The sequence below is a fragment of the Marmota monax genome, unplaced genomic scaffold, assembly GCF_021218885.2.
Source record: "Marmota monax isolate L192 unplaced genomic scaffold, Marmota_monax_Labrador192_F-V1.1 WCK01_AAM20220418_F8-fsc00008, whole genome shotgun sequence".
In the NCBI taxonomy this organism is placed as follows: Eukaryota; Metazoa; Chordata; class Mammalia; order Rodentia; family Sciuridae; genus Marmota; species Marmota monax.
In genome coordinates this window covers 10,657,659-10,684,331 of record NW_026694432.1, presented here as the reverse complement: position 1 = coordinate 10,684,331, position 26,673 = coordinate 10,657,659, and the positions used below count along the sequence as shown (strand labels likewise).

The window sequence follows — 26,673 nt, the reverse complement described above, 5'->3', positions numbered from 1 at the left end:
GCATTATGCAACGTAATAAGAGCATAATGAGAAGTGCCAAGATGAAGTTCTGTGTTAATTACTCCACCTCAGAAAAGGTCTCACAATCCAACTTAGTCATCAGTTACTGCCATTACCATTTTTGTCTTCTTCACCTTTAAATCTTGGGTTAACTTATTTACTAGTTTTCCTGTCTTGCTTCACAAGAATATAAGTGCCACAAGAGCAGGGACCTTGTCTATTCAGTTCAGTGATATATTCCTAATGCCTAGAACAATACTTGACAAACAGTAGTGCTCAATAAACATTTATCTAATGAATAGGTAACTGCCTTGATGAAGGGAGCAGAAAGTTGATCACCACTCAAGTTGGCATCTATCAAGAATGGAATTAATTCCAAGCAGAGGTCAATAGGAGCACCATGAAAGATAAAGATGATAGGCGAAGTATAGGTTTCTGGGACAGTATGAAAGGAAAAACTTCAATAGTCCATACAAGAGCTAAATTTCTAAAAGGTAGTGTTTAAGTTTTCTCGCTTATGACTAAGGAGTATGTCAAGATGAGGAAACCCAGCAGATCTAGAACAAAGGTTCAGAGAAGAGACACCCAAGGACACTCAGACCGCCCCGCTGGTGATGTCCCGACGCTCGGTGCTCACGCATCAACTAACCGTCTCTTTAGAGGGGAAAGCCTGGGGACCTTAGTTTAGGACTTCAAGCCCCACCTCATTATACTTCCAAAGCTCTGCTGGAAGAACACATCCCCAGGAACCCTGCAGCGAACCGTCTAGTCGGGTTCCACCTGGTCTCAAAACGTAGTCTTGAAAATGAAATGAAAAGAGGAGACATTGGGGTTTGCCTCCAGAGGCGTAAAGTCCTTTAACTACACTCTAACGAAGCAAAGGACTTGCAGGGCCTGCAGGACGAGGCCATGAAAAGGTGTTGCGGGGGAACTGAAGAACTTCGGGGCAGGAGGTTTGCCTACCGTGATGCAAGAGGGCCCTGAAAGAACAGGTAAAAGGGGCGGGGAGAAATGGAACACCAACAAGCCCCTCTCCGCACGGGTTACGTGACAGAACAGCAAAATCCCGGCGGCCCCTGAGCTCCACAGCAACCTCGCGAGGGGTTCTGGGAGTTGTAGTTTTCCATCCTTGGAGGTGGAGGAAGAGCTGCCACCGCTGTAGGCCAGGTTGTTTGCACCGTCCAGTGGAGGGGCTAGCTGTGTCCACACTTTCTCCGATGGAAGTTTACGGAGTCTCAAAAATTCGGGAAGTTTGTGCCAGAAAATGGCAAGATAAACCGTATGAATGGATTAGGAAGCAGGCTAGAAGTGATAGGATCATCCCAGGTAGAAGAAACTGCTCCTAGAAAACTTGGAAGCAGCAATTCTGGATGGCTGAGTAGGTATGGCAAACAGTGGATTCGAGGATTTAGAAGTGGAAAGAAAATAGTCATGAAGAGTCTGGAACGTCAAATTCAAGATTTTGACCTTTTTTAAATGTATGGACACCACACAGCCCCCGCAGAATGAATGGCTCCCTACTTTTGTGTTTCTTCCTCTTTTGTGCTGCTCAGGGCCTTGGCACGTTAGGCAGCTGCTCTACCACTGAGCTACACCCCGCCCTAGTTCATCTTTTTATAACAGAAAGATCACTTGCTATAGCATGCTGATTGCATCTACAACCCAAGAGCCCAGTAAAGATCATGACATGGTCAGAGTTTAAAAAGTATTTTTTAGATAATCATATTTGAGATTTAAAAAAGAAGTGGTCAGGGGCTTGGGGAATGTGGCTCAGTGGTACAATGCTTGCCTAGCAAGTATGAGTCCCCGGGTTCAATTCTCAGTACCACAAGAAAAAGAAATGTAAAGAAAAAAAATGGTCAACCATAGAGTGAATAAGAACGCAGCAAGACTGAGAGCAAGAAGCCTTTGGAGTTCAAAGCCAGCCTCAGCAAAAAAGAGGTGCTAAGCAAGTCAGTGAGACCTTGTCTCTAAATAAAATATTAAAAAAACAGGGCTGCGGATGTGGCTCGGTCCAGTGTCTCTGAGTTCAATCCCCATTACCCGCCCCCAAATGTTAGTTTCCCCATATTTTAAAATAGGAGACCTAACATTTAAACACTAAGATTTCTAGCTTCTCTTGAAACATCAGAAGATTTGACAATTTACAGCCCTGATTCTTTCATAATTAATAAGCTGGAGCTGTGTATCTGCTGTGCCTTTAAACAAAATATATGGCCTCCAGTTTATCACATTTCCCACTATCCCTTCCATCCCTTAAACTGAGGTGAAGTATTGATTGTCATTTACCATGTGCTTTTGTTGTCATTTTCTTATATTGAGTCCTGTTTGGGCCTGGAAATGTTTGAAATGCCCATCATTGTACTATTTCTACATGGTATTTCTAAGGAGTGATAAAATAAATCTATTTTAGAATGACTGGTCATGCAAAACAGATTAAAGCAAAATTTGGGAGTCAGAAAATAAGAAATAGGTTGGAAACCTGTTGAAGGAATATTGATATAAAACTCTAGGGATTTTTCATGCCTAAGTGGCCAGGAAGATATCATCAAAGAACAACAAAGTGGGGAGGGCTGTGGGTATAGCTTCATAGTAGAGCATTTGCCTACCATGTCAGGCCCTGGGTTTAATCCCTAGCACCACTAAACAAAAGGAGGGGGAGAAGGAAAAGAAAGAAAGATAGGGAGTAACTGGAAAGGGTAATGATCAATACTTTGCTAATAGTACTTTGTGAGCAAGGTCCATGAGTTACCAAATACATAATCTTCCAGTATTCTGCTGGACATATATGAGGTGCTCAGGAAATTCTAGTTGGATTATACCTGATTTTCATGTGAACGATATCTGATGGGATATTGGAGAGCTGGAATGGTCAAATGAAACCAGTAAGTTGTGCATCTTAGGAATTTCTCCAGGATGGGTGATCCTCAGCCTTGGTCCAGTTATTCCATTTTGGGGGAAAAAACCTGTGCAGAAGTCCAGAAGCAAAACAGGAATTGAGTATGAGAAGTGGAGATAGGAAGAAAATGCTATTGCTCCAGGGAACAAAATCAAAAGGCTAAGAAACCAAACTGCAAGACTTTACCTGAATTGTTGAAACAGCAAGCTCTTATTCAGAATATTAGGCAGGGGATTTTGGACAATGAGGCTGGGAAGTTGGGAAGGCTGACTTCTGTAAATATTTTTGATAGCACACCATTTCAGGGGAAAAAAATTTCAGCCCAAACCCCCAATAAATACTTGTTTACAAATTATTTATATGTAAATTGTATATCCCATTGCACACACTTTGGAGGCTCTGATACAATCAAAGAGAATCACTGTAGCTTCTGGAGCAGAGGAAGACATGTTACCAGTCCATCTGCAAAATTTTAGAAGCTGAGACATCAAAGAACTGTGACTGGCTTACAGTGCTTTCCAAGTGCCAGCCATTGCCCTACTAAATTATAATAACTCAAATTTAGTCCCTATAACAATCCTACTCTGTAGGCTTTATCATCATCATCATCATCATCATCATCATCATCATCATCATCATACTGGTATGAGAATTGAACCGAGGGGCACTTAACCACTGATCCACATCCTTAGCCTCTTTTATTTTTATTTTTTTAAATTTGTTTTTAGTTGTTGAACAAATTTATTTTATTTATTATTATACGATGCTGAGAATCAAACCCAGTGTCTCACACATGCTAAGCAAGCGCTCTACCACTGAACCACAACCCCAGCCCCTTTATTTTTTATATTGAAACAGGGTCACTCCAAGGCTGGCCCTTGACTTTTGTGAGCCTCCTGCCTCCGCTTCCTGAGTCACTGGGATTACAGTGCACCACAGGCCGGACAGATTACTATTATCTATAACAAAAGAGGAAACTGAGGGCGGGCGAGATTAGGAAATCTTTCCGGGTCACACAGAATTTGCCAGAATTTGCCCCTCAGTGATCTGGGTTCACAGTCCACGGGTTTAACGGGTTTGGGGGCTAGAAAAGTGTTCTTCACAGGTGGCTCCAAGTCAAATCGCTCACCGATCAGCGCTACCGTGGGAGTGCTAGTCCTAAACTAGGAGACAGCAAGAACGCACTAACAGCTAAGCCTTCTCCAGAGCGGTGGCTCAGGGCAGGTCAGGCACAGTCAGCGTCCCCAGAGGCCCAGGCAGAAAGGCACCCGGGCGCAGATTGATGGGCTAGGTTTCTGTGGTTTCCGGGGCGAGACTGCAGAGGGAAAGTCGGCTCCGGGCGTCTAACTGCAAACGTCGCGCTGCGGGCATCCTTTACGGCAGGCGTGTGCGTCGCTAGCCGGAGGTTCTGAAGCGAGGGCCCGGGAGGGGACAAGGACACGGCGGTGGGAAGGTAGGAGTTGCTTATGTCTGCATGGCAGTGAATGAGCTTCCTTCTGACCTGTCTTGGACGAATTCCCTCATAGTTTGGGTGTCCCCTTCTCCCAGGCCCGACCTCTGGGCCTGCTCCTTGGCACATCCCGTGACCCCCTCTCCTGGAGACCGCACCTCGCTCAGCTGTCTTTCCAGGTTGATTTAGCTTTTGCCGGATTAATGCTTTGGCCTTCTGTTCCTTAACTGAAATCCACGCTCCTTATCTCGGCCATCAAGCCCCTGCGTGGTTTTGGCCCCTCCAGCCTTGTTCATTTCATTTTTCCCGTCGTGCATTCTGGGCTTCACCCTCTCCTGGGCCTCAGTGTCCCCGCAAATGCCCAGCACGCACGCTGGAACGCATTCTGTTGCTGGACTGGAGTAGTGTGTCCACCGATCTTCGCTTGGCGAACTCAGCCCGTCTCAAAGGCATTTTCAAGTCTCAGGGAATCCTCGGCTGCTTCCTCAAAAACTCTGACCTCTGAACCACTCTGTTTCTTGCAGTGGGTTTCTAGTTCCCAGTGTCTCTCTAGTGCGTACATTGAGCAGCTGCTTTCTCCCTTCTCAGTGCCTGGAAAGAATAGGATGAAACTTTAGAAATTAAATTCACCAGTAAATCTACTTTGTATACACAATTACAATGGTATTTTTATTTTTTTCCTCCTTTGGTTTTATTATAATGTGTGTCTTTGTCTCTTTGTCTTTATTTAACAGTATAAGGTATTTGACATGTATATTCTCTTCTCCGATGTCTCATTTATTCTACTGAATACCAGAAATTAATTACTCATTTCTTTATTATTTGCACATTTAAGTGTTTTTGGTTTGTAAATGTGTGGGGTTTTCTTTTTTTTTTTTTTTTGTCTTGTTTTGTTTTTGCTTTTTGTTTTTTGCAGTACTAGAGTTTGAACTCAGGGATGCTCTACCACTAAGCTACATCCCCAGCCCTTTTTATATTTTGAGACAGGTCTTGCTTAGTTGCCCAGGCTGTCCTCAATTTTTTTTTAATATTTATTTTTTAGTTTTCGGCGGACACAACATCTTTATTTTATTTTTATGTGGTGCTGAGGATCGAACCCTGCACCCGGAGCATGCTAGGTGAGCACATTACCGCTTGAGCCACATCCCCAGCCCCTGTCCTCAAATTTGCTGTCCTCCTGCTCCCAAATCACTGGAATTACAGTCATCATCACCATGCCCTGCTTCAGTTATTGTAAATTCATTTTTTTCAGCAGTTACCAAGCCCCTGCCCTCAAAGCATTTTTTGTCCAGTAGGAGAGAGATACAAGTAAAATCTGTTATATATAGTACTGTGCAAAGTACTTCTTGGAAATTGAGAATGCTATATAACAGAGGAGGGACACCAGATTCAGGAGGGTTTCTCAGGAAATGTGTCTCCCAAGTTGACATGGAAAGAATGGACAGAAAAAAATGTAAAGAAACTTGTCACTCTGAAATATATATACATATACCTGTAATCTCAGCTTTCTGGCAAATTGAGGCAGGAGGATCACAAGTTTGAGGCCAGTTTCAGCAACTTAGTAAGACTGTCTCAAAATTAAAATTAGAAAGGGCTGGGGAGATGTAGCTCAGTGGTAAAGTGCCCCTGGATTCAATCCTCATACAGAAAAAGGAAAAAGAACAATGTAAAGAAGTATTCTGTGTTTGTATCTATTTTGTTCTTTTCAGTTTTCTTCAGATCTATTTCAAATACCTGGTATTATTCACTCAAAACATGAAAGTTTTTGAACTTTTGACAAAAATGTCCTTAATATACAGAGGAGTTTTTAGCATTGTTTTTTAATTCTAGTTCTGTTTTCCTTGAGTTTTGTGTAAGTACAAAAATTGCTCACCTACCATAAACTGGGAGAATCTATCTAATGAAAAAGTTCGTTGAGAAGAAATTTGGAGAATACAGCATTCTAGAGGATACTTATCATGATTATCTCATTTTTTCCCTTGGTAATGTCTCATTTGATTGTATTCTTGTGGCATTATTATTATTATTTATCTTCCATTACAGCCATGCCTTTCTTTGATGTGCAGAAAAGGTTGGGCATTAACTTAGACCGTCATCTAACAATCCAAAGTGCTGATCAGCCCTACAAGATTCCTTCTCGATGCCACGCTTTTGAAAAAGAATGGATAGAGTGTGCACATGGAATTGGTAATACCCGAGCCCAGAAAGAGTGCAAGATAGAATATGAAGATTTCGTAGAATGTTTGCTTCGGCTGAAAACGGTGAGGAAATGGTGGAGATGGGAGCTGAATGACTTGCTTATTTCTTTGGGGCTATTTTTAAAGTGTTTTTAATTGGTCTTGGGACTGAGGCTACTGAGAGACCAAGTGCCTTCAGATCTGAGGAGGCCCATTCTTCCTTAGTGTTCTTCCTCATCTTCTCCCAAATTTTCCCTGCTGTAGCCACCAGGTTAAAAATTATATATGTGTACATTTTTTTCAGTAGGCTATAAAGCAGAAAATACCAAGTAGCTTTGGGTGTTTTAACTGTCCTTGAAAATCTCTGGGCAGAAAATATTTTAGATTCATTGAACACTCATTGAGAAGAGGTTATATCCTGCAGATCTGTTAGAATGAAAATCATATAGCAGTCTGAATTCGTTCTTACTCTAGGGAAGATGGAAGTGTTAAAGAGATTGCTGACCAAGATGCAGAGTAAAAAAGATCTTAGCAAGCACAGTGCCCACCTCCTCAAGAGCTGAATGAGTTTTATAACATAAAGGGGCCTATTTTCCCATAGAGAAGAAATCTCTTGGTTTGGGCTTTAATTTTGCCTATTTCTGTGCTTCCGATATAACAAATAGATTTTTTTTTCCCCCTTTTAAGATAGTATCTTGCCACATTGCCCAGGCTGGTCTCCAACTCCTGGACTTAAGTGATCCTCCTTCCTTAGCCCATAGTCCCAGAGTATGGTGCCAAGCCTGGATCCATATAGAAAAAAAAAAAAAACTTTTAACACATTCTTTTTAACATATTTAAACAACTTTTAATTCTTTATGTGGTACTAAGGTTTGAACCCAGGGTCTCATGCATGCCATGCAAGCATTCTACCACTAAGCTATATCTCCAGCCCATAGAAATGTTTCTATTACTTACAAATTCTTGGGGTTCAGGGAGATAATTCACATTTTTAGTTAAATTTGCAGCAAACTGGATCAATTTAAAGTTCTTGGCTGGGTGTGATGGCACACACCTATAATCCCAGCAACCCGGGAGGCTGAGACAGGAGAATAGTGAGTTCAAAGCCAGCCTCAGCAAGGACTAAGCAACTCAGTGAGACCTTGTCTCTAAATAAAATACAAAAAAGGGCCGGGGATGTGGCTTAGTGGTTGAGTGCCCCTGAGTTCAATCCCCAGTACCACCCTGGCACCCCTGCCAAAAAATAATTTAAAGTTCTTATCTGTTAACATCTGCTGTTGACATTTGGATAATAGGAAGCTAAACTTGGAAGGAATGAGGAAGTATCAGGTAGTGTTCTTATATTGATCTCTCCCAGAATCCAGTCATTCATTAGTTAATAGTTTAGTATTACCAGGGATGATGTGGCCACTTTATAGCCATTTAGTTCACAGCATGTCCTCTAACTTTTTTTCTTCTAGCCAAGTTATTTATTGCCCAGTTATTTATTGCTTCAAAAATTTGTATCAGAAGGAGGTAGTGTGTGAGGTGGAAAGAACATCAGATTGGGAGTTAGAGAGCCAGATTCTGGTGCTGGTTCTGCCACCGCTAGTTTCATGACATTGAGCAAGTCCTCTTCTTTGTCTTAGTTTTCTTATAAGGGGAAATTGGAGCTGCCTCCAAACTCACTCCTAAACTTATAGTTTATGAATAGATAAGTTACCATGTTACAGGTGTTGCTAAATGACTGAATAACTTCCTATAGGCAAAGAAATTAGTAAATCAGGGAATTAGAATCAAGCATTGTTAAAAAGTTCTTAGCAGGGCTGGGGTTGTGGTTCAGTGGTAAAAGCACTTGCTTATGTGAGGCACTAGGTTTGATCCTCAGCACCAAATTAAATAACGTTTGTGTCCATCTACATCTAAAAATATTTTGTTAAAAGTTCTTAGTATATAATAATGCATTTGTTTCTCAAAATAATCCTGTGAGATGAGTTACTATTATTTTTTCTATTATAAGTTTAAAATTTGAGAGGGGATAGGGTTTGTAGCTCAGTGGTAAAGCACTTAACATACCATCTGCAAAGCCCTGGCACCTAAAATAAATAAATTAATTAATTAAGACAAGGAAAAATTAAGGACATTGCCTAAACTCTTAGAGCTAGTAAGTGTTGGATTTGGGATTTTAGCCTGGTAAGGCTATTCTAGAGACTGTCCTTATCTACAACACTGAGTGTCATTTTTTAATTGTTTTTCCTTGTTTGTTTGTTGGTGCTAGGGATTGAACCCAGGTCTTGTGCATGTTAAGCATGCACTTTACCACTATTTCCTCTGCCCCATTCAGTGGTTATTGCTTCTTGCTCAGAAAGATCTGATATATGGTATTGTCAACCATGACTTGTTCTGTTGGGAGACTCGTTCAGAAATGCTCTTGAGAGGGGCTTGGGATGTGGCTCAAGTGGTAGCGAGCTTGCCTGGCATGCTTGGGGCACTGAGTTCGATTCTCAGCACCACGTAAAAATAAAATAAAGATATTGTGTCCACCTAAAAACTAAAAATAAATATTAAAAAAAAAATTTTAAAAAAAAGAAATGCTTTTGAGAGAAATGGTAAGAAAGTAGTCTGTTAAACCTAGCCAGGTGGCACATGTTCAGAATCCTAGGCACTCTAGAGGCTGAGGCAATAGGATCACAAGTTGGAGGCCAGCTTCAGCAATTTTGCAAGACCCTATCTCAAAAAAATAAAGAACACTGGGGTGTTGCTGTTTAACACACCTGGGCTAAACCCAGTACTAGGGAAAATAAGAAAAATAATATAGTCCATTTAAAATTGTTAATATTTATATCAGTATTTTGGTTAACTTAAGAGTTTCTTCCTACCGAAGTTATATCCATGTTACTTCTTTTATTTTATTTTATTTTTTTTAGTTGTAGATGGACACTATACCTTTATTTTATTTATTTTGTTTTTTATATGGTGCTGAGGATTGAACCCAGTACCTCACATGTGCTAGGCAAGCACTACCACTGAGCCACAACCGCAGTCCCACCCCATATTACTTCTTTAAAGTTGATAAGATTTTAGCTAAATATGCTAACTTTGTGCCTTTGGTAAAAGATAGCCATTTATTTAAAGATAATATTAATTGGAGCACCTATTATGTTATGAACTATTCTAGGCAGTAGGAATATAGCAATTAGCAAAATAGCAAAAGTCTCTGACTTCATGAGTTTTTATTCTAGTGCGATTAGAAGAAAATTAACAAACAAAATATGATGTGTCAGGTGGTAAGTGTAATGGGGAAAGTAAAGTAGGAGTAGGATAGAGAGTGTTAGCGTGGGAGCTAAATGGATGCTACTCCGAATAGCCCTTAGGGTAGTCAGTGGTGTGGTGGTACATGCCTGTAATCCTAGCGGGCTTGGGAGGCTAAGGCAGGAGGATTGCAGGTTCAAAGCCAACCTCAGCAATTTAGTGAGGTGCTAAGCAACCTACCAAGACCCTGTCTCAAAATAAAAAATAAGAAGGACTGGGGATGTGTCTCAATTGTTAAGCATCCTTTGGGTTCAATTTATGGTACAAAAATAAATAAAACGGGGCTGAGGTTGTGGCTCAGTGGTAGAGCACTTGCCTGGCACCTGTGAGGCACTTGGTTTGATCCTGAGCACCACATAAGATGCTCATCTACAACTAAAAAAAAATTATTATAAAGCAAATATTAGGTTAGTCAAAGAAGAGCTCTCAGCATTTGAAGATGTAGGCAAAGAATTTAAGAAAGCCACATGGATATGAGGGAAGAATGTTCTGGGCAGAGGAAACAGTAAGTGCAAAGGTTCCTGAGCTGGAATAGAGAAGGATAAAGTCAGAGAGGTCCTTGTAAGCCATTATGAGGAGAAGCCATTGAAGGGCTTTGATCAGAGGGATGCCATCAGGATTGGTAAGTATACTTTCTATGTTACAGAAACCAGGGGCCAAATCGTATCATTGTTGTGGCTAGGCTTTGATTTATTGGGAAGAAACCAGTGGCCCATCAGAGAATGGAATAGAACGCAGGGCTCAAAGGTGGCCAAGCACTTTCCAAGCCTTTACTTTTTTACCTAAAAAGAGACCTCATATTGACTGTTTCTTTCTTTGTACCTTACTGAATTTTTGTTTTTGCTTTTTGGACCTGAGATTGAACCCAGGGATGCTTAACCACTGAGCCACATCCCCAGCCCCTGTTTTATTTCTTTTCCTTTTTCTTTTTTTCTGTGGTGCTTCAGATTGAACCCAGGGCCTTATGCATACGGGGCAAGCACTCTACCAACTGAGCTGTATCCCCAGCCCCCCACCCCACCCCATTTTCTTATTTTGAGACGGGGCCTCCTAAACTATTGAAGTTAGCCTCAAACTTGGAATCCTCTTACCTGAGCCTCCTCAGTCACTAGAATTAAAGTGTGTGCCATTACACCCAGTTCCTGGGGATTAAACCCTGGGCCTCTTGTATGCTGGGTAAGCACTCTACTACTGAGCTATATCCCCAGCCCTTTTTCATTTTTTATTTTATGTTATTCATTTTTACAGTACTGGGAATTGAAGCCAGGATCTAGCATATGCTAAGCAAGTGCTCTATCACTGAGTTATATGCCCAGCCTTTTTTATTATTATTCTTTTTTAAATCTTATTTGTTTGTTTATTTATTTTTGAGGTGCTGGGGATTGAACCCAGGGCCTTGTGCATGTGAGGCAAGCACTCTACCAACTGAGCTATATCCCCAGCCCTCTTTTTTTAAATTTCATTTGTTTATTTTTATGTAGTGCCGGGGATCGAACCTAGTGCCTCACGCATGCTAGGCAAGCACTTTACTACTGAGCCACAACCCCAGTCCTCCCCTCTTTTTTCTTTTAAAGTATTTTTAGTTGTACATGGACAAAATCATTTATTTTTATGTAGTGCTGAGGATTGAACCCAGCACCCCACCCCGCTCCCAAGCCCTTTTTTGAGGGCAGGTGTTGCTAAGTTGCCCCTGCCATCCTTGAACTTGTGATCCTCTTGCCTAGCATGTGTGGGGGATTTCCATTCCTAGCACAGTAAAAAGAAAATGATGGACTTTGTCTTAAAGTTCCTTTATAGGATGAAAAGCCTTACAGAATTTAAAAATGAAGCAAAAATCTATCTTGGTTTCTCCAGACCTCGCTTTCTGATACAACTTTTCCTCTACTTTAAATGCTTTTTTCCTTTGACAGATGAAACGTGTGAATACCATCAAGAAGCATCGGGATAAGCTAATAAAGGAAGGGAACTACACCCCTCCACCTCACCACTTGGGCAAGGCGGATCCTAGGCCCTGAGCAGAGCAGCTGCTGATGGCAAGAGGCTGATGTTTCATGTTCTCTTTTCCATTGAAAGATTGTTTACTGAAAACTTCAAAGTGTATAAAATAAAGGATTGCTCCTTCTTATTTGTTCTGTTTTCTCTTGGATCATCCTTTTCCATGATAAGATTATAAACTTTTTATTTATTATTATTATTTTTTTGTACCAGGGATTGAACCCAGGGGTGCTTAACCACTGAGCCACATCCCAGCCTGTTTTTTTTTTTTTTTTTTTTTAATATTTTGAGAAGGGTCTTGCTAAGTTGCTGAGGCTGGCTTTGAATTTAGCAGTCCTCCTGCCTCAGCCTCCAAGCCACTGGGATTACAGGCATGTGCCACCATATATGGCTTACAAACAGTTTTTTTAAGTTTGGAAAAATGCCTCTACCTAGACCTAAAAAATTATCATCTAGGGAATTATTAACATTTTCTGAATGCTTATTACAGAGGTACTTTAAATATTTTAACTCATTTAAGAAGCCCCAGTGTTATTTAGTCTTTCCATTCTGGTTTATTTTCTGTAAAACAGTTAGTCTGGGGGAAAGGGGAGAGGGAAGCAATGTTGTGTATTTCCTAAGGTTTGTGACATCTAACTTTAAGGCTAAGAAAGTGTGAGGTTTAAATAATTTTGAAGAAACAGAGTTACTGTTTCAATTTGCTATCCTCTATCAGTGGCATTTTATTTTATTCTATTTTATTTCATTTAAATTGACATGTTTAAAAACATGTTTCTAAAAGAAAAATCTAGATGTAGAAAGGAAAATATAAATTTTAGAAAATCAGTAAGTGTTGAGAATATAATCGAAAACTCAGATATCCTGTAACATTTTTTCCCCCAATTTTTTTTTTTTTTTTTTTTGTGTGTGTGTATGTTATTGGGGATCAAACCCAGAGATGCTTTACCATTGAGCTGCACACTCGGCCCTTTTATTTTGAGACAAGTTCTCCCTAAGTTGCTGAAGCTAGAACTTGCTATCCTCCTGCCTCAGCCTCCTGAGTATCTGGGATTACAGGTGTGCACCATCATGACTAGCTCCTAATTTTTAAAAATGGTAAAATGCACATAAAACTTACATATTGGGTTGTGGATACAGGTTAATGGCAGAGCGCTTACCTCCATTTACAAGGCCCTGGGTTCTATTTCCAGCACCACTGAAAATATTTACTACCTTAGATTTTTTTGTTTTTGTTTTGTTTTTTGGAGGGGTACTAGGGATTAAATTCACAGGTGCCTTACTACTGATCTACATTCCCAGGACCTTTCTTTCTATTTTGAAATGGTCTTACTAAGTTGCTGCAACTAACCTCCAGCTTCAATCTTCCTGCCTCAACCTAAGTCTCTGGGATTATAAAAGTGGGCGACAGTGCCTGCTAACTTTAACCATTTTTAAGTATTCAGTTTATTGGTATAAAGTACATTCATATTGTTATACTACCATCTATCTTCAGAACTCTCATTTGCAAACTTTGAAACTCCGCATTAAAACAATAACTCCCTATTCTCTCTCCCTAGCCCCTGGCAACCACTGTTCTATTTTCTGTGTTTTAAATTTTTACTCTTTTAATTACCTCTTATAAGTGGAATCATACAGATTTGTCTTTCTGTTTGTCCATTTTTATATTGGGTACCAGGTTTTTGTTGATGAGTTTTAGGAGTTTTTTAATATATATTTTAGATATTCCTTATCAGATAGATGACTTGCAAATATTTCCTCTTATCCTGTGATTTGATAGTGTGTGTTTGTGTGAGAGAGAAAAAAATGGGGTCTCACTACATTACTGGCCTCAGATTAATGGGCTGAAGCAATCCTCCTGCCTGAGCCTCCCAAATAGCTATGATTATAGGCACACATCACTGCATCTGGCTAAATAGTGTCTTTTGATGCACAAGACAATTCTATTTTTTCTTATGTTGCCTGTGTGTTTCCAAGAAGTCATTGCCAAACCCAATGTCATAAAACTTTTGCCCTATATCTTTAAGAATTTTTTAGTTTTAGGTCTTACATTTACATCATGGGTCTATTTTGGATTAATTTTTTTTATATGGCCTTAAAGTGAGAGTCCAACTTCATTCTTTTGTGTATCATAGTCAAAATTTTCAGAACCATTTGTTGAAAAAAAAAAAAACACTGTCTTTTTGCCATTGATTGGTCTTGACCCTCTTTTTGAAAATCATTTGACATAAGGATTTATTTCTCAGCCCTATTCTGTTCTTTTGGTCTACATGTCTTATTATGTCAGTTTTTGATTACTGTTGCTTTGTAGTAAGTTTTGAAATCAAGAAGTGTGAGTGCTCTGGCTTTGTTCTTTTTTAGCAGTGTTTTGGTTATTCGAGATCCTTTGAAATGCCATATGAATTTTGGGAGGAATTTTTCCATTACTGCAAAAAAAAAAAAAAATAAGGCCACTTGAATTTTGATAGAGATGACAGTTAAGTCTATAGATTGATATGAATAATATTGACATCTTAGCAATATTGTCTTTCAATCCATGAACATGGAATATCTTTCCATTTATCTCTCCTTTAATTTCTTTTAGAAATGTCTTGTGCTTTTTATTGTACAATTCCTAAGTGTTTTATTAAGCATTTTTAAGTACTCAGTTTGATGCTATTATAAATGAAATTGTTTCCTTAATTTCCTTTTCAAATGACTTATAGTTAATCCTGTAGCATTTTGAATCATAAATGTCAGCTCAAGAATAAGGTTGTCCTAAAAAGAAAAAGTACATTGTATGCTAGTCTCAAAATTGGAAGGATTAGATTTGGCATTTGATCAGGGCCCTGCTTATCCCTTCTGTTACAGGGCAGATCTCTAGCCAAGCAGCATTTTCTTAAACTCATTTATCAGTCACAATGAAAAAGCAAGCTGGAGTTCATCCAGTAAGGTCCCAGGCTATGGCCCTGTTTTAGGTTGTTTTAATTATGCTCTGTACACAAAAGCTTTTCTGAGTTTTTTAAGTTCAAAATGACAGTGAATATATATTATTTTTGTAAAATCAGAGAACCCAATTGGAAGGGCCAGAGAGAAAAGCAGAATCAAGGCTTAAAGTAGGTACATGCCCTTTCATACAGAGAAATCTTTTATTCCTGAGCTCTGGCTTGTGGAATAAAGGGAAACCAAATCCCATTAGATTGTATTTACCTACAGGTAAAACATGGGTAAAGAATACAGAACTTAATTGTGTGTGTTGGAAAGATTTACTTGATGCCTTTACGGATATCAAAAGTCTTCATTTACATCTGATAGCCTTAAACAGCTCTAGGACAAGCAACCTGCCTATTGCCTGTGTAGTTGGCAAACTTTGCACCTTAATTGCTTATTTTGAGAAAGTAGGACAGAAATGTTTGAACTGAAAGAACAGACCTGGCTCCTGGAAAGAGCCAGCTCTTCCACCTCTGTTCTTTAAATGATTTGAACAAGCAGAGACACAAGGGCTAGGGGGTGTAGTTATGTGATACAGCTGGTCCCTGTGTTTGATTCCCAGCACCATTAAAAAAAAAAAAAAGGGCTGGGGATGTGGCTCAAGCGGTAGCGCGCTCTCCTGGCATGTGTGCGGCCCGGGTTCGATCCTCAGCACCACATACAAACAAAGATGTTGTGTCTGCAGAAAACTAAAAAATAAATATTAAAAAAAATTCTCTCTCTCTCTCTCTCTCTCACTCTCACTCTCTCTTTAAAAAAAAAATATATATATATATATAGTAAAATATAAAAATATATATTCAGAAGATAATATATGTGTATGTATATTTTTAAAAATTTTTTAAACAATTTTTATACTTATTTTTAGTTGTAGTTGGACACAATACCTTTATTTTATTTATTTGTTTTTATGTGGTGCTGAGGATCAAACCCAGGGCCTCACACATGCAAGGCAAGTGTGCTACTGCTGAGCCACAGTCTCAGCCCAAAAGAATACTCTTTTCAACAAACAGTTCTGGGATAATCAGATGGCCCTATGCCGTTAATGAAGCTGGACCTATTTATACCACATGACTCTCCTAGACATTTGGAAAAAATCAGGTTCAAGGAGAGCTACCTGCCAGAACAAAAATCAACACTTTTCAGTAAATAATAGTAGAAGCAAGAGTCTCTACAGTTTTTTGTCATTCACAACATTAAGTATGCAGTAGTTATGTGTACTTTAGTATTCATGTATATACTTTTTTGAGTCATAGTAAAGGGGGGAAAGTAGTAGACAGAAAAAGACCTCAAGATGGCTCAGAAGTCAGGTATTTAAAAGCATCTATTTAAGCTGAGTGCCATGGCACACACCTGAAATCCCAGAGACTCAGGAGACTGAGGCATGAGGATCCCAAGTTTGAGGCTAGCCTCAGCAATTTAGCAAGAACCTGTCTAAAAATAAGAAGTGACTCTTGTGGACCATCTTTGTACAATTGCCCTTAAGTATCTCTGTAATACACTTTTTCATATGTTCATATTTTTTTTAGTTTTTTCTTTCTTTTTTTTTTTTTTTTTTTTTTTTTTTTAGTTTTTTTCCCACTTTTTTTTTTTTTTTTGAGACAGAGTCTCACTAAGTTGCCCAGGCTATCTCAAACTTGCTATCCTCCTGCCTCAGCCTCCAGATTAGCTGGGATTACAGGTGTGTGCACTGCACCTGGCTATTTCCCCAGGATTTTAAATTGTCAGCATTATTTTTTATAATTTTCTGTCCTGTGTATTTCATCTTCACATCATTTCCACTATTGGAGGTATAATTGTATAAGCACTTTTAGAGAGTTCTAATTCATTTTATGTATTTTTTGCAAATTTGAATCTGTGAAGTACATTATCAAAATGTTGATTTTACGTATAAGCACGGATGTACACAAACACATTGGAACTTGCTCAGTAAGTGAAAAGGTATCTTTATACATCTATATTTGTGAAAGATAAAGTTTCTCAAGATATTGATTTTTGTGGGGCTGGGGTTATAGCTCAGTGGTAGAGCACTTGCCCTATATGTGTAAGACACTGGGTTCAATCCTCAGTATCACATAAATAAATAAAATAAAAGTATTGTGTCATGTACAACTAAAAACATTTTTTTAAAAAGATACTGACTTTTTGGGTGAATACACCTGCCTTGGTAGCCCATTAAGGGTTTGGATCAGTCTCATCAAAAGATTTTGATTGTCTGTTGTGGTATTTCATATGACTATAGTTTTAAAGCTGAGTACACACAATTACCAACCATAGTAATGTGCATTTTTACATCTCAATTTTTGACCTGGTGTTAGTCAGCTTAGTCAGCTATCTCTGTGACAAAAATACCTAAGAAAATCAACTTATAAAGAAAAAAGTTTTGTTTAGGCTCATGGTTTCAGAGGTTTCAACCCATAATCACTTGACCCTCTCACTTTGGGCCTGTGATGACACAGTACATTGTGATGGGCGTGCACAACAAAGGAGGCTTGTTTACCCAGTGGCAGCCGGGAAGCAAAGAGAATAAAGATATGATGGGGCTGGGGTCCCAGTGTTCCCTTCAAGGGCACACCCCAGTGACTTAACTTCCTTATACAAGGTCCCACCTCCTCAAGGTTCCACCACCTCTCAATAGTGTCACGGGCTGGGGACCAAGTCTTCAGTACATGAGATTTTAGAGGACATTCAAGATTTAAACTATAGCAGATATATTTATGCATATACTTTATTTGTTTATAATTGTTATAGCTATGAGACTGTTGTTAGTATACATGTGTTTATGCTTTCAAAAATATGTATGTGGTCTGGGAAGATAGCTCAGTTGGGAGAAGCTTGCACAAGGCCCTGGGTTCATCCCCAGCATCACAAAAAAATAAAATTAAAAAAAAATGTATGTAATAATTACCTAATTTATTGTATAAAGTAGTATATGAAGTGTTCTGTTCTATTTTTATGCTTCTCAAATAACCGCCCCCCTTAAAAATGTCAGTAGACACCAGGCACAGTGGCACATGCCTATAATTCCAGCAGTTTGGGAGGCTAAGGCAGGAGGATCATGAGTTCAAAGCCAGCCTCAGCAACTTAGTGAAACCCTGTCTCAAAAAATAAAAGGGCTGGGGATGTAGTTAGCTCAATGGTAAAGTGCCCCTGAGCTCAAGCCCTAGTACCAAACAAATAAGTGAATTAAAATAAATAAAATGAAAACGTAAATAAGACTGGTGGTGTAGCTCAGTATTAGAGTACATGCTTAGTATATACAAGGATCTGGATTCAATCCCAAGCGCGTGTGCACACACACATACACACGCGCACACACACACACACACACAGGTAAGTATGTATCTTTTAAATAAGTTTTAAAATTATTTTTTTCAGAATTGTATTTTTAGGATTTTGATCTTCTAGGATTTCAGACTTTAGGCATTTGATCTTTCAGGATTTCAACATTTGGGATTATAGCATTCAGGATTATGTCTCTTGGAATTATAGCCCAAACCCTGTTAGAAAACAAATGGAAATTTTAGATATTGAAAACTTCAATATCTAAAATTTAAAAATTCACTAGATAGACTTAACAACAAATTGAAGACAGTATGGAAGGTTTGAAGTTGAAGAGCGATCAAAGAAGTATACAAAGAGGGAAGGCCAAAAATCCAATAGAAAGAACCTCAACATCAGGTTGCATGAAAGAAGTCAAAAGCAATATAGTATATATACACACACAAGTGTATGTATGCAATACGATTCCATTCCTACGGAATCTAAGAACAGGCAAACTAATATCTAGGGATAGAAAATGAAACAGTAATTGCATAAGAAGGGGAGGGGATCAAATGGGAGAGTTACCAGGAAACTGGGCCAAAACCCTGATTCTGGGAATCAGACAAATTGGGTCTAGCCATTTACTCCAAAACCAAACAGAAAAGCTAGTAGTGAAAAGCAGGAAAAGATATTTAATCAATATGGCCATATTTGGAAGACAAAGGGGAATAGCATTTCCAGCCCTGTCTTTAGTGTCTGACAATGACTTTGAGGTTTTATAAAAAGGGGAATGAGGGCAAGGGTTGAGGTTTGCATGGCTGGAGGGTTTGTACAGCTGGCAAAGGAGGTGATTTTGGTCAAGTGTGGTCTGGTGATTGTCAGGAGGGGCCTTGTTGGTGATAAGAATATTGTTATTGCTTGGGGGTAGTTTCATTTTATCACAAGATGTTTTTTGGTCAGACCGTTCCTAGAATCCAAGGCAACAGCATAATGGAGTCATGCAAAATGGAGGAAGAGATATCAAGTTTTTTAATCCTGCTTTTAGTTATCCATAGGACATTTATAGGCAAAAGTAGTAAAAGGACATGAGAGAACTTTGCAGGATGATGGAAATGCTCTATATCTTGATTGTAGTGGTGGGATTACATGGATGTACTTATCATCAAATCTCTTGACATATACACTTAAGAGCTGTGTATTTCACTGAATGTCCTGGGTTAACCTAAAAGAAGGCAGGAAAAATGGAACAGGAACAAAAGTCAGATAAGATAAATCAGAAACATAACAAAATGGCATACTTAACCCAACCATATTAATACTTAAGAGGTAGTATCCCGGTGCAATAGTGCACCCTTATAATCCCAGCTACTCAATTGGGTGAAGCAGCAGATCACAAGTTCAAGGTTAAACTGGGCAACTTAGGTAGATCCTGTCTCAGAAAATAAATAAATAAATAAATAAAAAGAAGAGGACTGGGGATGTAGCTCAGTAGGAGAGCACTTGCCTATGAGCACCACAAACAAAACAAAACAAAAGTTTGGGAATTGAAATTACAGGGTAGAATACCATGCAGGTTTTCAGATTGTTTTCTGGCAGCACACAAATGAAGCAGACCAGAATAGCATTGCAAGCACATTGAAAACTAAATTGTCTCTGGAATGACAGCCCACACAATTAAGCCAGGACCCGCACCAAACTAAATAGGGTGACTGCCAGCTAAAATAGAAAATTAAACAGGATCCAGAATCTCTTAACATAATATGCAAAATATCCAGGTTTCAATAGAAAATCATTCATCAAGCCAAGAACTAGGAAAATCACAACGTCATTGAGAAAACACAATCAACAGATGCCAACACAAAGATAATTCAAATGTTGGAATTATCTCTCAAAAATGTTAAAGCAAGCCTCATTAAAAAAAAAAAAAGCTTCATTGAGCAATCACAAATTCTCTTGAAACAAATGAAAAAACCAGCAGGCACAGTTGTGCAAGCCACTGAGGCAGGAGGATTGCAATTTCAAGATCAGCCTGTGCAATTGAGTGAGGCTGTAAGCAACTTAATGAGATCCTGTCTCAAAATAAAAGATAAAAAGGGCTGGAGATGTAGCTCAGTGATAGAGTGCCTCTGGGTTCAATCTTCAGTACCGAAAAAGAGTATATTAGCCAAAATTTAAAACTCAGCAGATGGGTTCAATAGCAGAGTGAAAATAACAGAGGAGGGCTGGGGTGGTGGCTCAGTGGTAGAGGGCTTGCCTAGCATATGTGAGGCACTGGGTTTGATTCTTGGCTCCATATATAAATAAATAAATAATAAAAAATGAAAGTTTATCCACAAATGTGTGTGTGAGAGAGAGAGTGTGTGCATGTAATTTTATTTACTTATTTATCTTAAAAGAAAATGACAGAGGAAAGAATCAGTGAAGTGAACTTGAAGATAGGTCAAGTTACAGAACCAGGCCCACTTTACCAATTGTGTGGTATACCGACTATTGAGAGGACAAGGTTTTGTTTTGATTTTTTCAGTTCTAGAGACTGAACCCAAAGGTGCTCTGCCACTGAGTTACACCCCTAACCCTATTAATTTTATTTTGAGGCAGGGTCTTGCTAAATTGCCTATGCTGAACTTCAATTTGCCATCCTTCTGCCTTGTCCCGAGTTGCTAGGATGACAGGTGCATGCCACCACCAGCCTGAAATGAAAAGTTTTGCAAAAGAGGTTATTCACAAGGTGGCCAAGCATGTGACGACTAGAGAGCGTATCTCAAATCCACCTCCCTGAGGATTCTTGCTATGGTTTTCATCTTAAATGTCTCTCAAAGGTCCACGTGTTAAAGGCTTGGTCCCTGGCCTATGGTGCTATTCAGAGGTAGTGAAACCTTGAGCCACATCCCCAGCCCTTTTTTATATTTTATTTAAAGACGGGGTCTGGCTGAGTTGCTTAGGGCCTCACTGCATTGCTGAGGCTGGCTCTGAACTCATAATCCTCCTGCCTCAGCCTCCCATGCTGCTGGGTTTACAGGCAAGCACCACTGTGTCTGGTGGTTGTGAAACCTTTAAGAGGTGGAGCCTAGCTGGAGGAAGATAGGTCACTGAGGGTGGGTATGTCCTTGAAGGGAATATTGGGATTCCAGCCCCTTTGTTTCCCCAGCTGGGCTGCCAGGAGGTGACGTCATCCTCGGCTCTCCTCTCCCTTCACGTGTGCTGTGCTGCCACAGTCCCAAGGCAACAGGGCCAACTAAACATGGGATGAAACTGTGAGCCAAAATAAACCTTTCCTCTTTTTTATTTTTATTTTATTTTTGGTACCAGAGATTGAACCCAGGGGCACTTAACCACTGAGCCACATCCCCAGCCCTTTTTATTTTTTATTTTGAGACAGGACCTCATTAAGATGCTGAGGCTAGCTTTGAACTTGTGATCCTCCTGCCTCAGCTTCCCAAACTGCTGGGATTACAGGCGTGTATCACCACACCCAGCCCCTCTTCTAAAAAAATTAATTAATTTTTTAAAAATTTTTAGTTATTTAGTGGCATTAGGCATTGAACCCAGGGTGCTCTACCACTGAGCTACATCCTCAGCCTTTTTTTGTTTTGAGACAGAGAGTCTTGCTAAGTTGTTGGGGCTGATCTACAACTTGTGATTCTCTTGCCTCAGCCTCCCAAGGCACTGGGTTTTACTCCTTTTAAATTGATTATTTCAGGTATTTTTTCCACAGTAACAGAAAGCACAGTAGGGTTAAGGAATATTTATGAGGTAAAGAAACCGTGGTCTGAAGATGGAGAAAGGTGGTTAAAGGTAAGGAAAAGTGAGGTAATCAGTGGTCTGTGCATGTGTAGTCAAACTCTATGACTCTTCAAGAGATCATGTTCAACAGAATATTACTCAGCAACAAAAGAGAACAAAATCATAGCATTTGCAGGTAAATGGATAGAGTTAGAGGATAATGCTAAGTGAAGTTAGCCAATCCCAAAAAAACAAATGCCAAATGTTTTCTCTGATACAAGGAGGCTGATTCACAGTGGGGTAGGGAGGGAAGAGCATGGGAGATAGGGCAGAGGGGTGGGAAGGGAAGGGAGGGGGCATGGGGTTAGAAATGATGGTGGAATGTGATGGACACTATCCAAAGTACATGTATGAAGACACAAATTGGTGTGAGTATACTTTGTATACAAAGTTGTGCTCTATATGTATAACAAGGATTGTAATGCATTCTGCTGTCATATATACATTTTTAAAAATTAATTAAAAAAAAAAAAGAAAGAGATCATGTTCAGAAAATGGTGTTGTAGTGTGTTGTGGGGGTGGAGTTCTGGCCCTTTGACTTCAAAAGTTCACCAATGCCTGGGTGCAGTGGCACAAACCTGTAATCCCAGAGATCCATAAAGCTGAGGCAGGAGGATTGCAAATTCAAGACCAGCCTCAGCAACTATAAAAAAATAAAAAAATAAAAAGGGCTGGGGATGTGGCTCAGTGGTAGAGCACCCCTGGTTTAATCCCCGTACAAAAAAAAAAAAGGTCACCAATCAGACACTTTTGCAGGGCCCAAGTAAAGGGTCAGTAGTTCAAGATGTTTGAATTAGCAAAAACTGCCTCCAGATTTCTGAGGAAACAATTTAGGCAACTGTTACCATTCTGAACTATATTCAAAGGTGTTATCTACAGCAAAGCTAAAGGGAACATTTTGCTTAGCTATGTGAACTCTAAAATTGATGATAATAATAAGTATCTAAAAGCAAGTAAAGCTAGAGAGTTTATTCAGATTTTCCTTTGGTTTAAATAGCATAGTTCTGGAAGAAAATGCAAGAGACTATGCAAAGATATCTCAGAAAGAACAGAAATCACTAACTGTTAAGAAAAACTGATAAATTAGATTTCATCAAAATTAAAACTTCTGCTTATCAAAAGACATCATTAAGAAAATGACCAGGGGGCTGATATTGTGTTCAGTGGTAGAACACATGCCTAGCACGTGCTAGGCCTTGAGTTTGATCTTTGGCACCACATAAAAATAAATAAATAAAATAAAGATATTGTGCCCAACTACAACTAAAAAATAAATATTAAAAAAAAAAAAAGGAAAAAAGGAAAGGACCAGGTCAGGCATGGGGGCACACTCCTATAATCCCAGCTGCTTGGGAGGCTGAGGCAGGACTATATGAGATGGTATAGCCACTTTGAAAAACTATTTGCCAGTTTCTTAGGAAGTTTAACATATAATTACTACATAATCAAGAAATTTAATTCCAGATTTATTTCTTTCTGTTTTTTGTTTTCTATTTTGGTGATACTGGGAATTTAAGTTAGGAGCACTTACTACTGAGCTATATCACCAGCCCTTTTTTAATTTTAGAAAATAAAAAGCTCTTGATAAGTTGCACAGGCTGGCTTCAAACTTTCAGTCCTCCTGATTTAGGCTCCCAAATTGCAGGGATTACAGGCATATGCAACCATACCTGGCAATTTTTTAGGTATTTTCTCAGGAGAAATTAAAATGTATGTTTACACAAAGACCTGTACATAAATGCTTAAGGCAATTTATAATAGCTATAATACTATGCTTTATATATGATATATAAATATGTAAAATCATATATATTTAAAGATATTAATAACATAGAGTTAAATATATTTATATGTAAATATTCTTATAGATATATTCTTATAGATAGTATGTAGTTATTATATATTATATTCTTATAGTGAAAAATTCAAATGATCATATATCAGATAAACAAATTCAAATGTACCTATATAATTAAATGCTACCTTAATAATAAAATATAATGAATTATACAAGCATCCAAAAACATGGATAATTTTTAAAATCTTCATGCTGGGGTACAGTTCAGTGCTTGCCTGCATGTGCAAGTCATTGAGCTCAATCCCTAGCACTGTGAAAAAGGAAAAAAGAGTCTTCATGCTGAGTGAAAGAAGCCAGACAAATTATTATGATTCCATCTAAATAATTTTTTTTAACACTGCTGGGAATTGAACCTAGGGCCTTATCCATGCTAGGTAAGCACTCCATCACTGAGCCACATCCCCAGCCCTTCATACAAAATTCTAATAAAAACAAATGGAACTTACAGTAATAGAGATCAGATCAGCAGTTGTGGGGAGAGGTGATGAGGATTGACTAGGAACCAGCCCAAGAGAATATTTTGGGATAAAGGAAATATTCTATATTTTGATGGTAGTTGTAGTTACATGAATGTTTACATTTGTCAAAACTCATAAAACTACTTTTAAGTGTGTACATTGAATTATTGGTAAATTTTACCTCTATTTTAAAAAGATTGTGGTTTATTTGACTCTAAAGCTCACTCTCTTAAAATATATTGAATCCCATCTCTCTGTATTCTCTAATCAGAGCATTATGAGTTATCAGTGAAATAAAAAAAATGTTATTTAAGATACTTACAATTTAACTATGATTCAAAACATGATAAGCTAAATACAACTGGAGAGAAAAGTCTAAAACTTTAAAGATAAGCTCTTTCTTGGATTAATTTACCAAGATTTATCACCTGAGTAAGTCACTTAAGCCGATCTGAATCACTTTCTAAAATGATGGATTTGGAATAGATAGTGTTTAAGTTTTTTAAATGTTTTTTTAGTTGTTGATGGACCTTTTTTATTTTTTTTAAATTTATTTGTATGTGGTGCTGAGAATCAAACCCAGTGCCTCATGCATGCTAGTCAAGTGCTCTACCACTGAGCCAAAATCCCAGCCCTAGTTTTCTTCTAGCACCGAAGTTCATTGATCTCTGAACAGAAGTTCAGCTAGTTTGAAGCAGGTTGCATTGAGTCTTTGAATGATAGGACAGGATTTCCACTGGTAAACTTGTAAGAATGTGGTTAAGGCAGAGTCAGGTGGGAAAAGGTGTGGCTGTTAGAAAATGAAAGCTCTGATCAGAGAAGACCAAGACACCCACCGGCCTTTTTCCATACTAGGGATTGAACCCAGGGGTGCTCTACCACTGAGCTACATCTCCAGCCCTTTTTTCTAAATTTTTTATTTTGATACAGGATCTTGTTAAGTTGCCCAGGCTGGCCTCCATATGCACCACCACACCCAGTGTACCTGATATCCCTAACATCTCCTCTAGCCAGAGGTCCTCCATTGTGAAGTGGCTTAAATGTCAGTGCTCTGGTGCAACCAAAAAATAATTCAAGAACCATGGAGCCAACCAGGTGTGGTAATGCATGCTTGTAATCCCAGTGACTCAAGAGGCTAAGACGGGAGGATCGCACATTCAAGGCCAGCATCAGCAACTTATCAAGACCCTAATCAATTTAGTGAGAACCAGTCTCAAAATAAATAAATAAATAAATAAATAAAAAGGGCCGGGGATGTGGCTCAGTGGTTAAGCATCCCTGGGTTCAGTCCCTGGTACCAAAAAAAAAAAAAAAAAAAAAAAAAAAAGGTGAAGCATAGTGGGAGGAAGTTAGGTCATTAGTGGCATGTCCTTGAAGGGGATCCTGGGACCCCAGTCCCTTCCCTTCCTCCAGTTGCCATGAGGTAAACAGGCCTCTACCATGATCTCTCTTGCTGCCACAGGTCCAAATCAACAGGGCCAAAAGGACCATGGACTGAAACCTCTGAAATCATATGCCAAAATAAATTTCTTTCTAAATATTTTTTGATGGACCTTTATTTATTTATTTATTTATTTATTTATTTACATATGGTGCTGAGAATCAAACCCAGTGCCTCACACATGCTAGGCAAGTGTTTTATCACTGAGCCACAACCCCAGCCCAAAACTTTCTTTCTTATAAATCTATTTTCATGGTATTTTGTCACAATGATGGAAAGCTAATTAACACAGAAATGAACCACATTTCAGGTCTCTTATGGAATCTACTGAATCTTCCATATTACTAGGATATGACTGGAGCTAATAACACAGCATTCTTTGCTGTTTTAGAACACCAAGGTGCTCTCTTTGGGGCTTCTCTATAGACACTGAGAATCCAAGGCTTCTGCTAACTTACCTGTTTCTTTGGGTCACCTGTCTCACTCTGCGGGGCTTCCCCAAGAAGAGGCCCAATTTAACTCCAAGTCATGATTAAGGGATTTCTTAAGAGGAGAAATGAGCTGTTTTCAAAGATGAAAGAAGGGAATTTTAACTGTAACTGCTCAGAACAGTGTGTGCTAAAGCAGAGCTTTTATGCTTGATGAGAAAGAACATTTCTGCAATGATGTAGCAGAATCCTTTAAGGATTCTGCCAATGCCTCGTTTTCCTATGTCACATCCAATCTTTGCTGTGGCCAACAAATCCTGGAGATGAAACAAGTGTTCTGATACAGAGCTAGCAAGGTCATATGAGGATGAGTGATACAGATTTTTTTGTAGGTGAGTATAAAAGGTATCATCAATCTATGAGACAGTTGTTTCCAAACAAGAGTGCAGTCTGGGATGACTTATCTCCCAAATGTCTCATAAGAAACTAGAAGCCTACATTTTAGAAGAAATTTTTAATTGCTAGCTTTAATTATTTTATGTATTTATTTTATTGTATTGCATTTTTTGCAGTAATGGAGATTGAGCCAAGGGAGTGCTCTCCCTAGTCCTCCTGCTGAGCACAGATGAAACCCTGGACACTGTATATAAAACAAGCATAGG

General features: G+C 38.9%; 1 protein-coding gene and 1 non-coding gene across 2 annotated transcripts; one reads left to right on the top strand and one right to left on the bottom strand.

The window, feature by feature from the left end:
- The first annotated feature begins 4,220 nt into the window (after positions 1–4,220).
- On the top strand, positions 4,221–11,942 carry Ndufs5 (NADH:ubiquinone oxidoreductase subunit S5). Its single transcript, XM_046418882.2, has 3 exons — positions 4,221–4,352; positions 6,393–6,610; positions 11,728–11,942. The coding sequence occupies exons 2-3, from the start codon at positions 6,395–6,397 to the stop codon at positions 11,830–11,832; spliced, it is 321 nt and encodes a 106-aa protein (XP_046274838.1). The 5' UTR covers positions 4,221–4,352; positions 6,393–6,394; the 3' UTR covers positions 11,833–11,942.
- Positions 11,185–11,258, bottom strand: Trnav-cac (transfer RNA valine (anticodon CAC)). The gene has a single exon. It is a non-coding gene; the product is annotated as a tRNA-Val (tRNA).
- Positions 11,943–26,673: the final 14,731 nt, after the last annotated feature.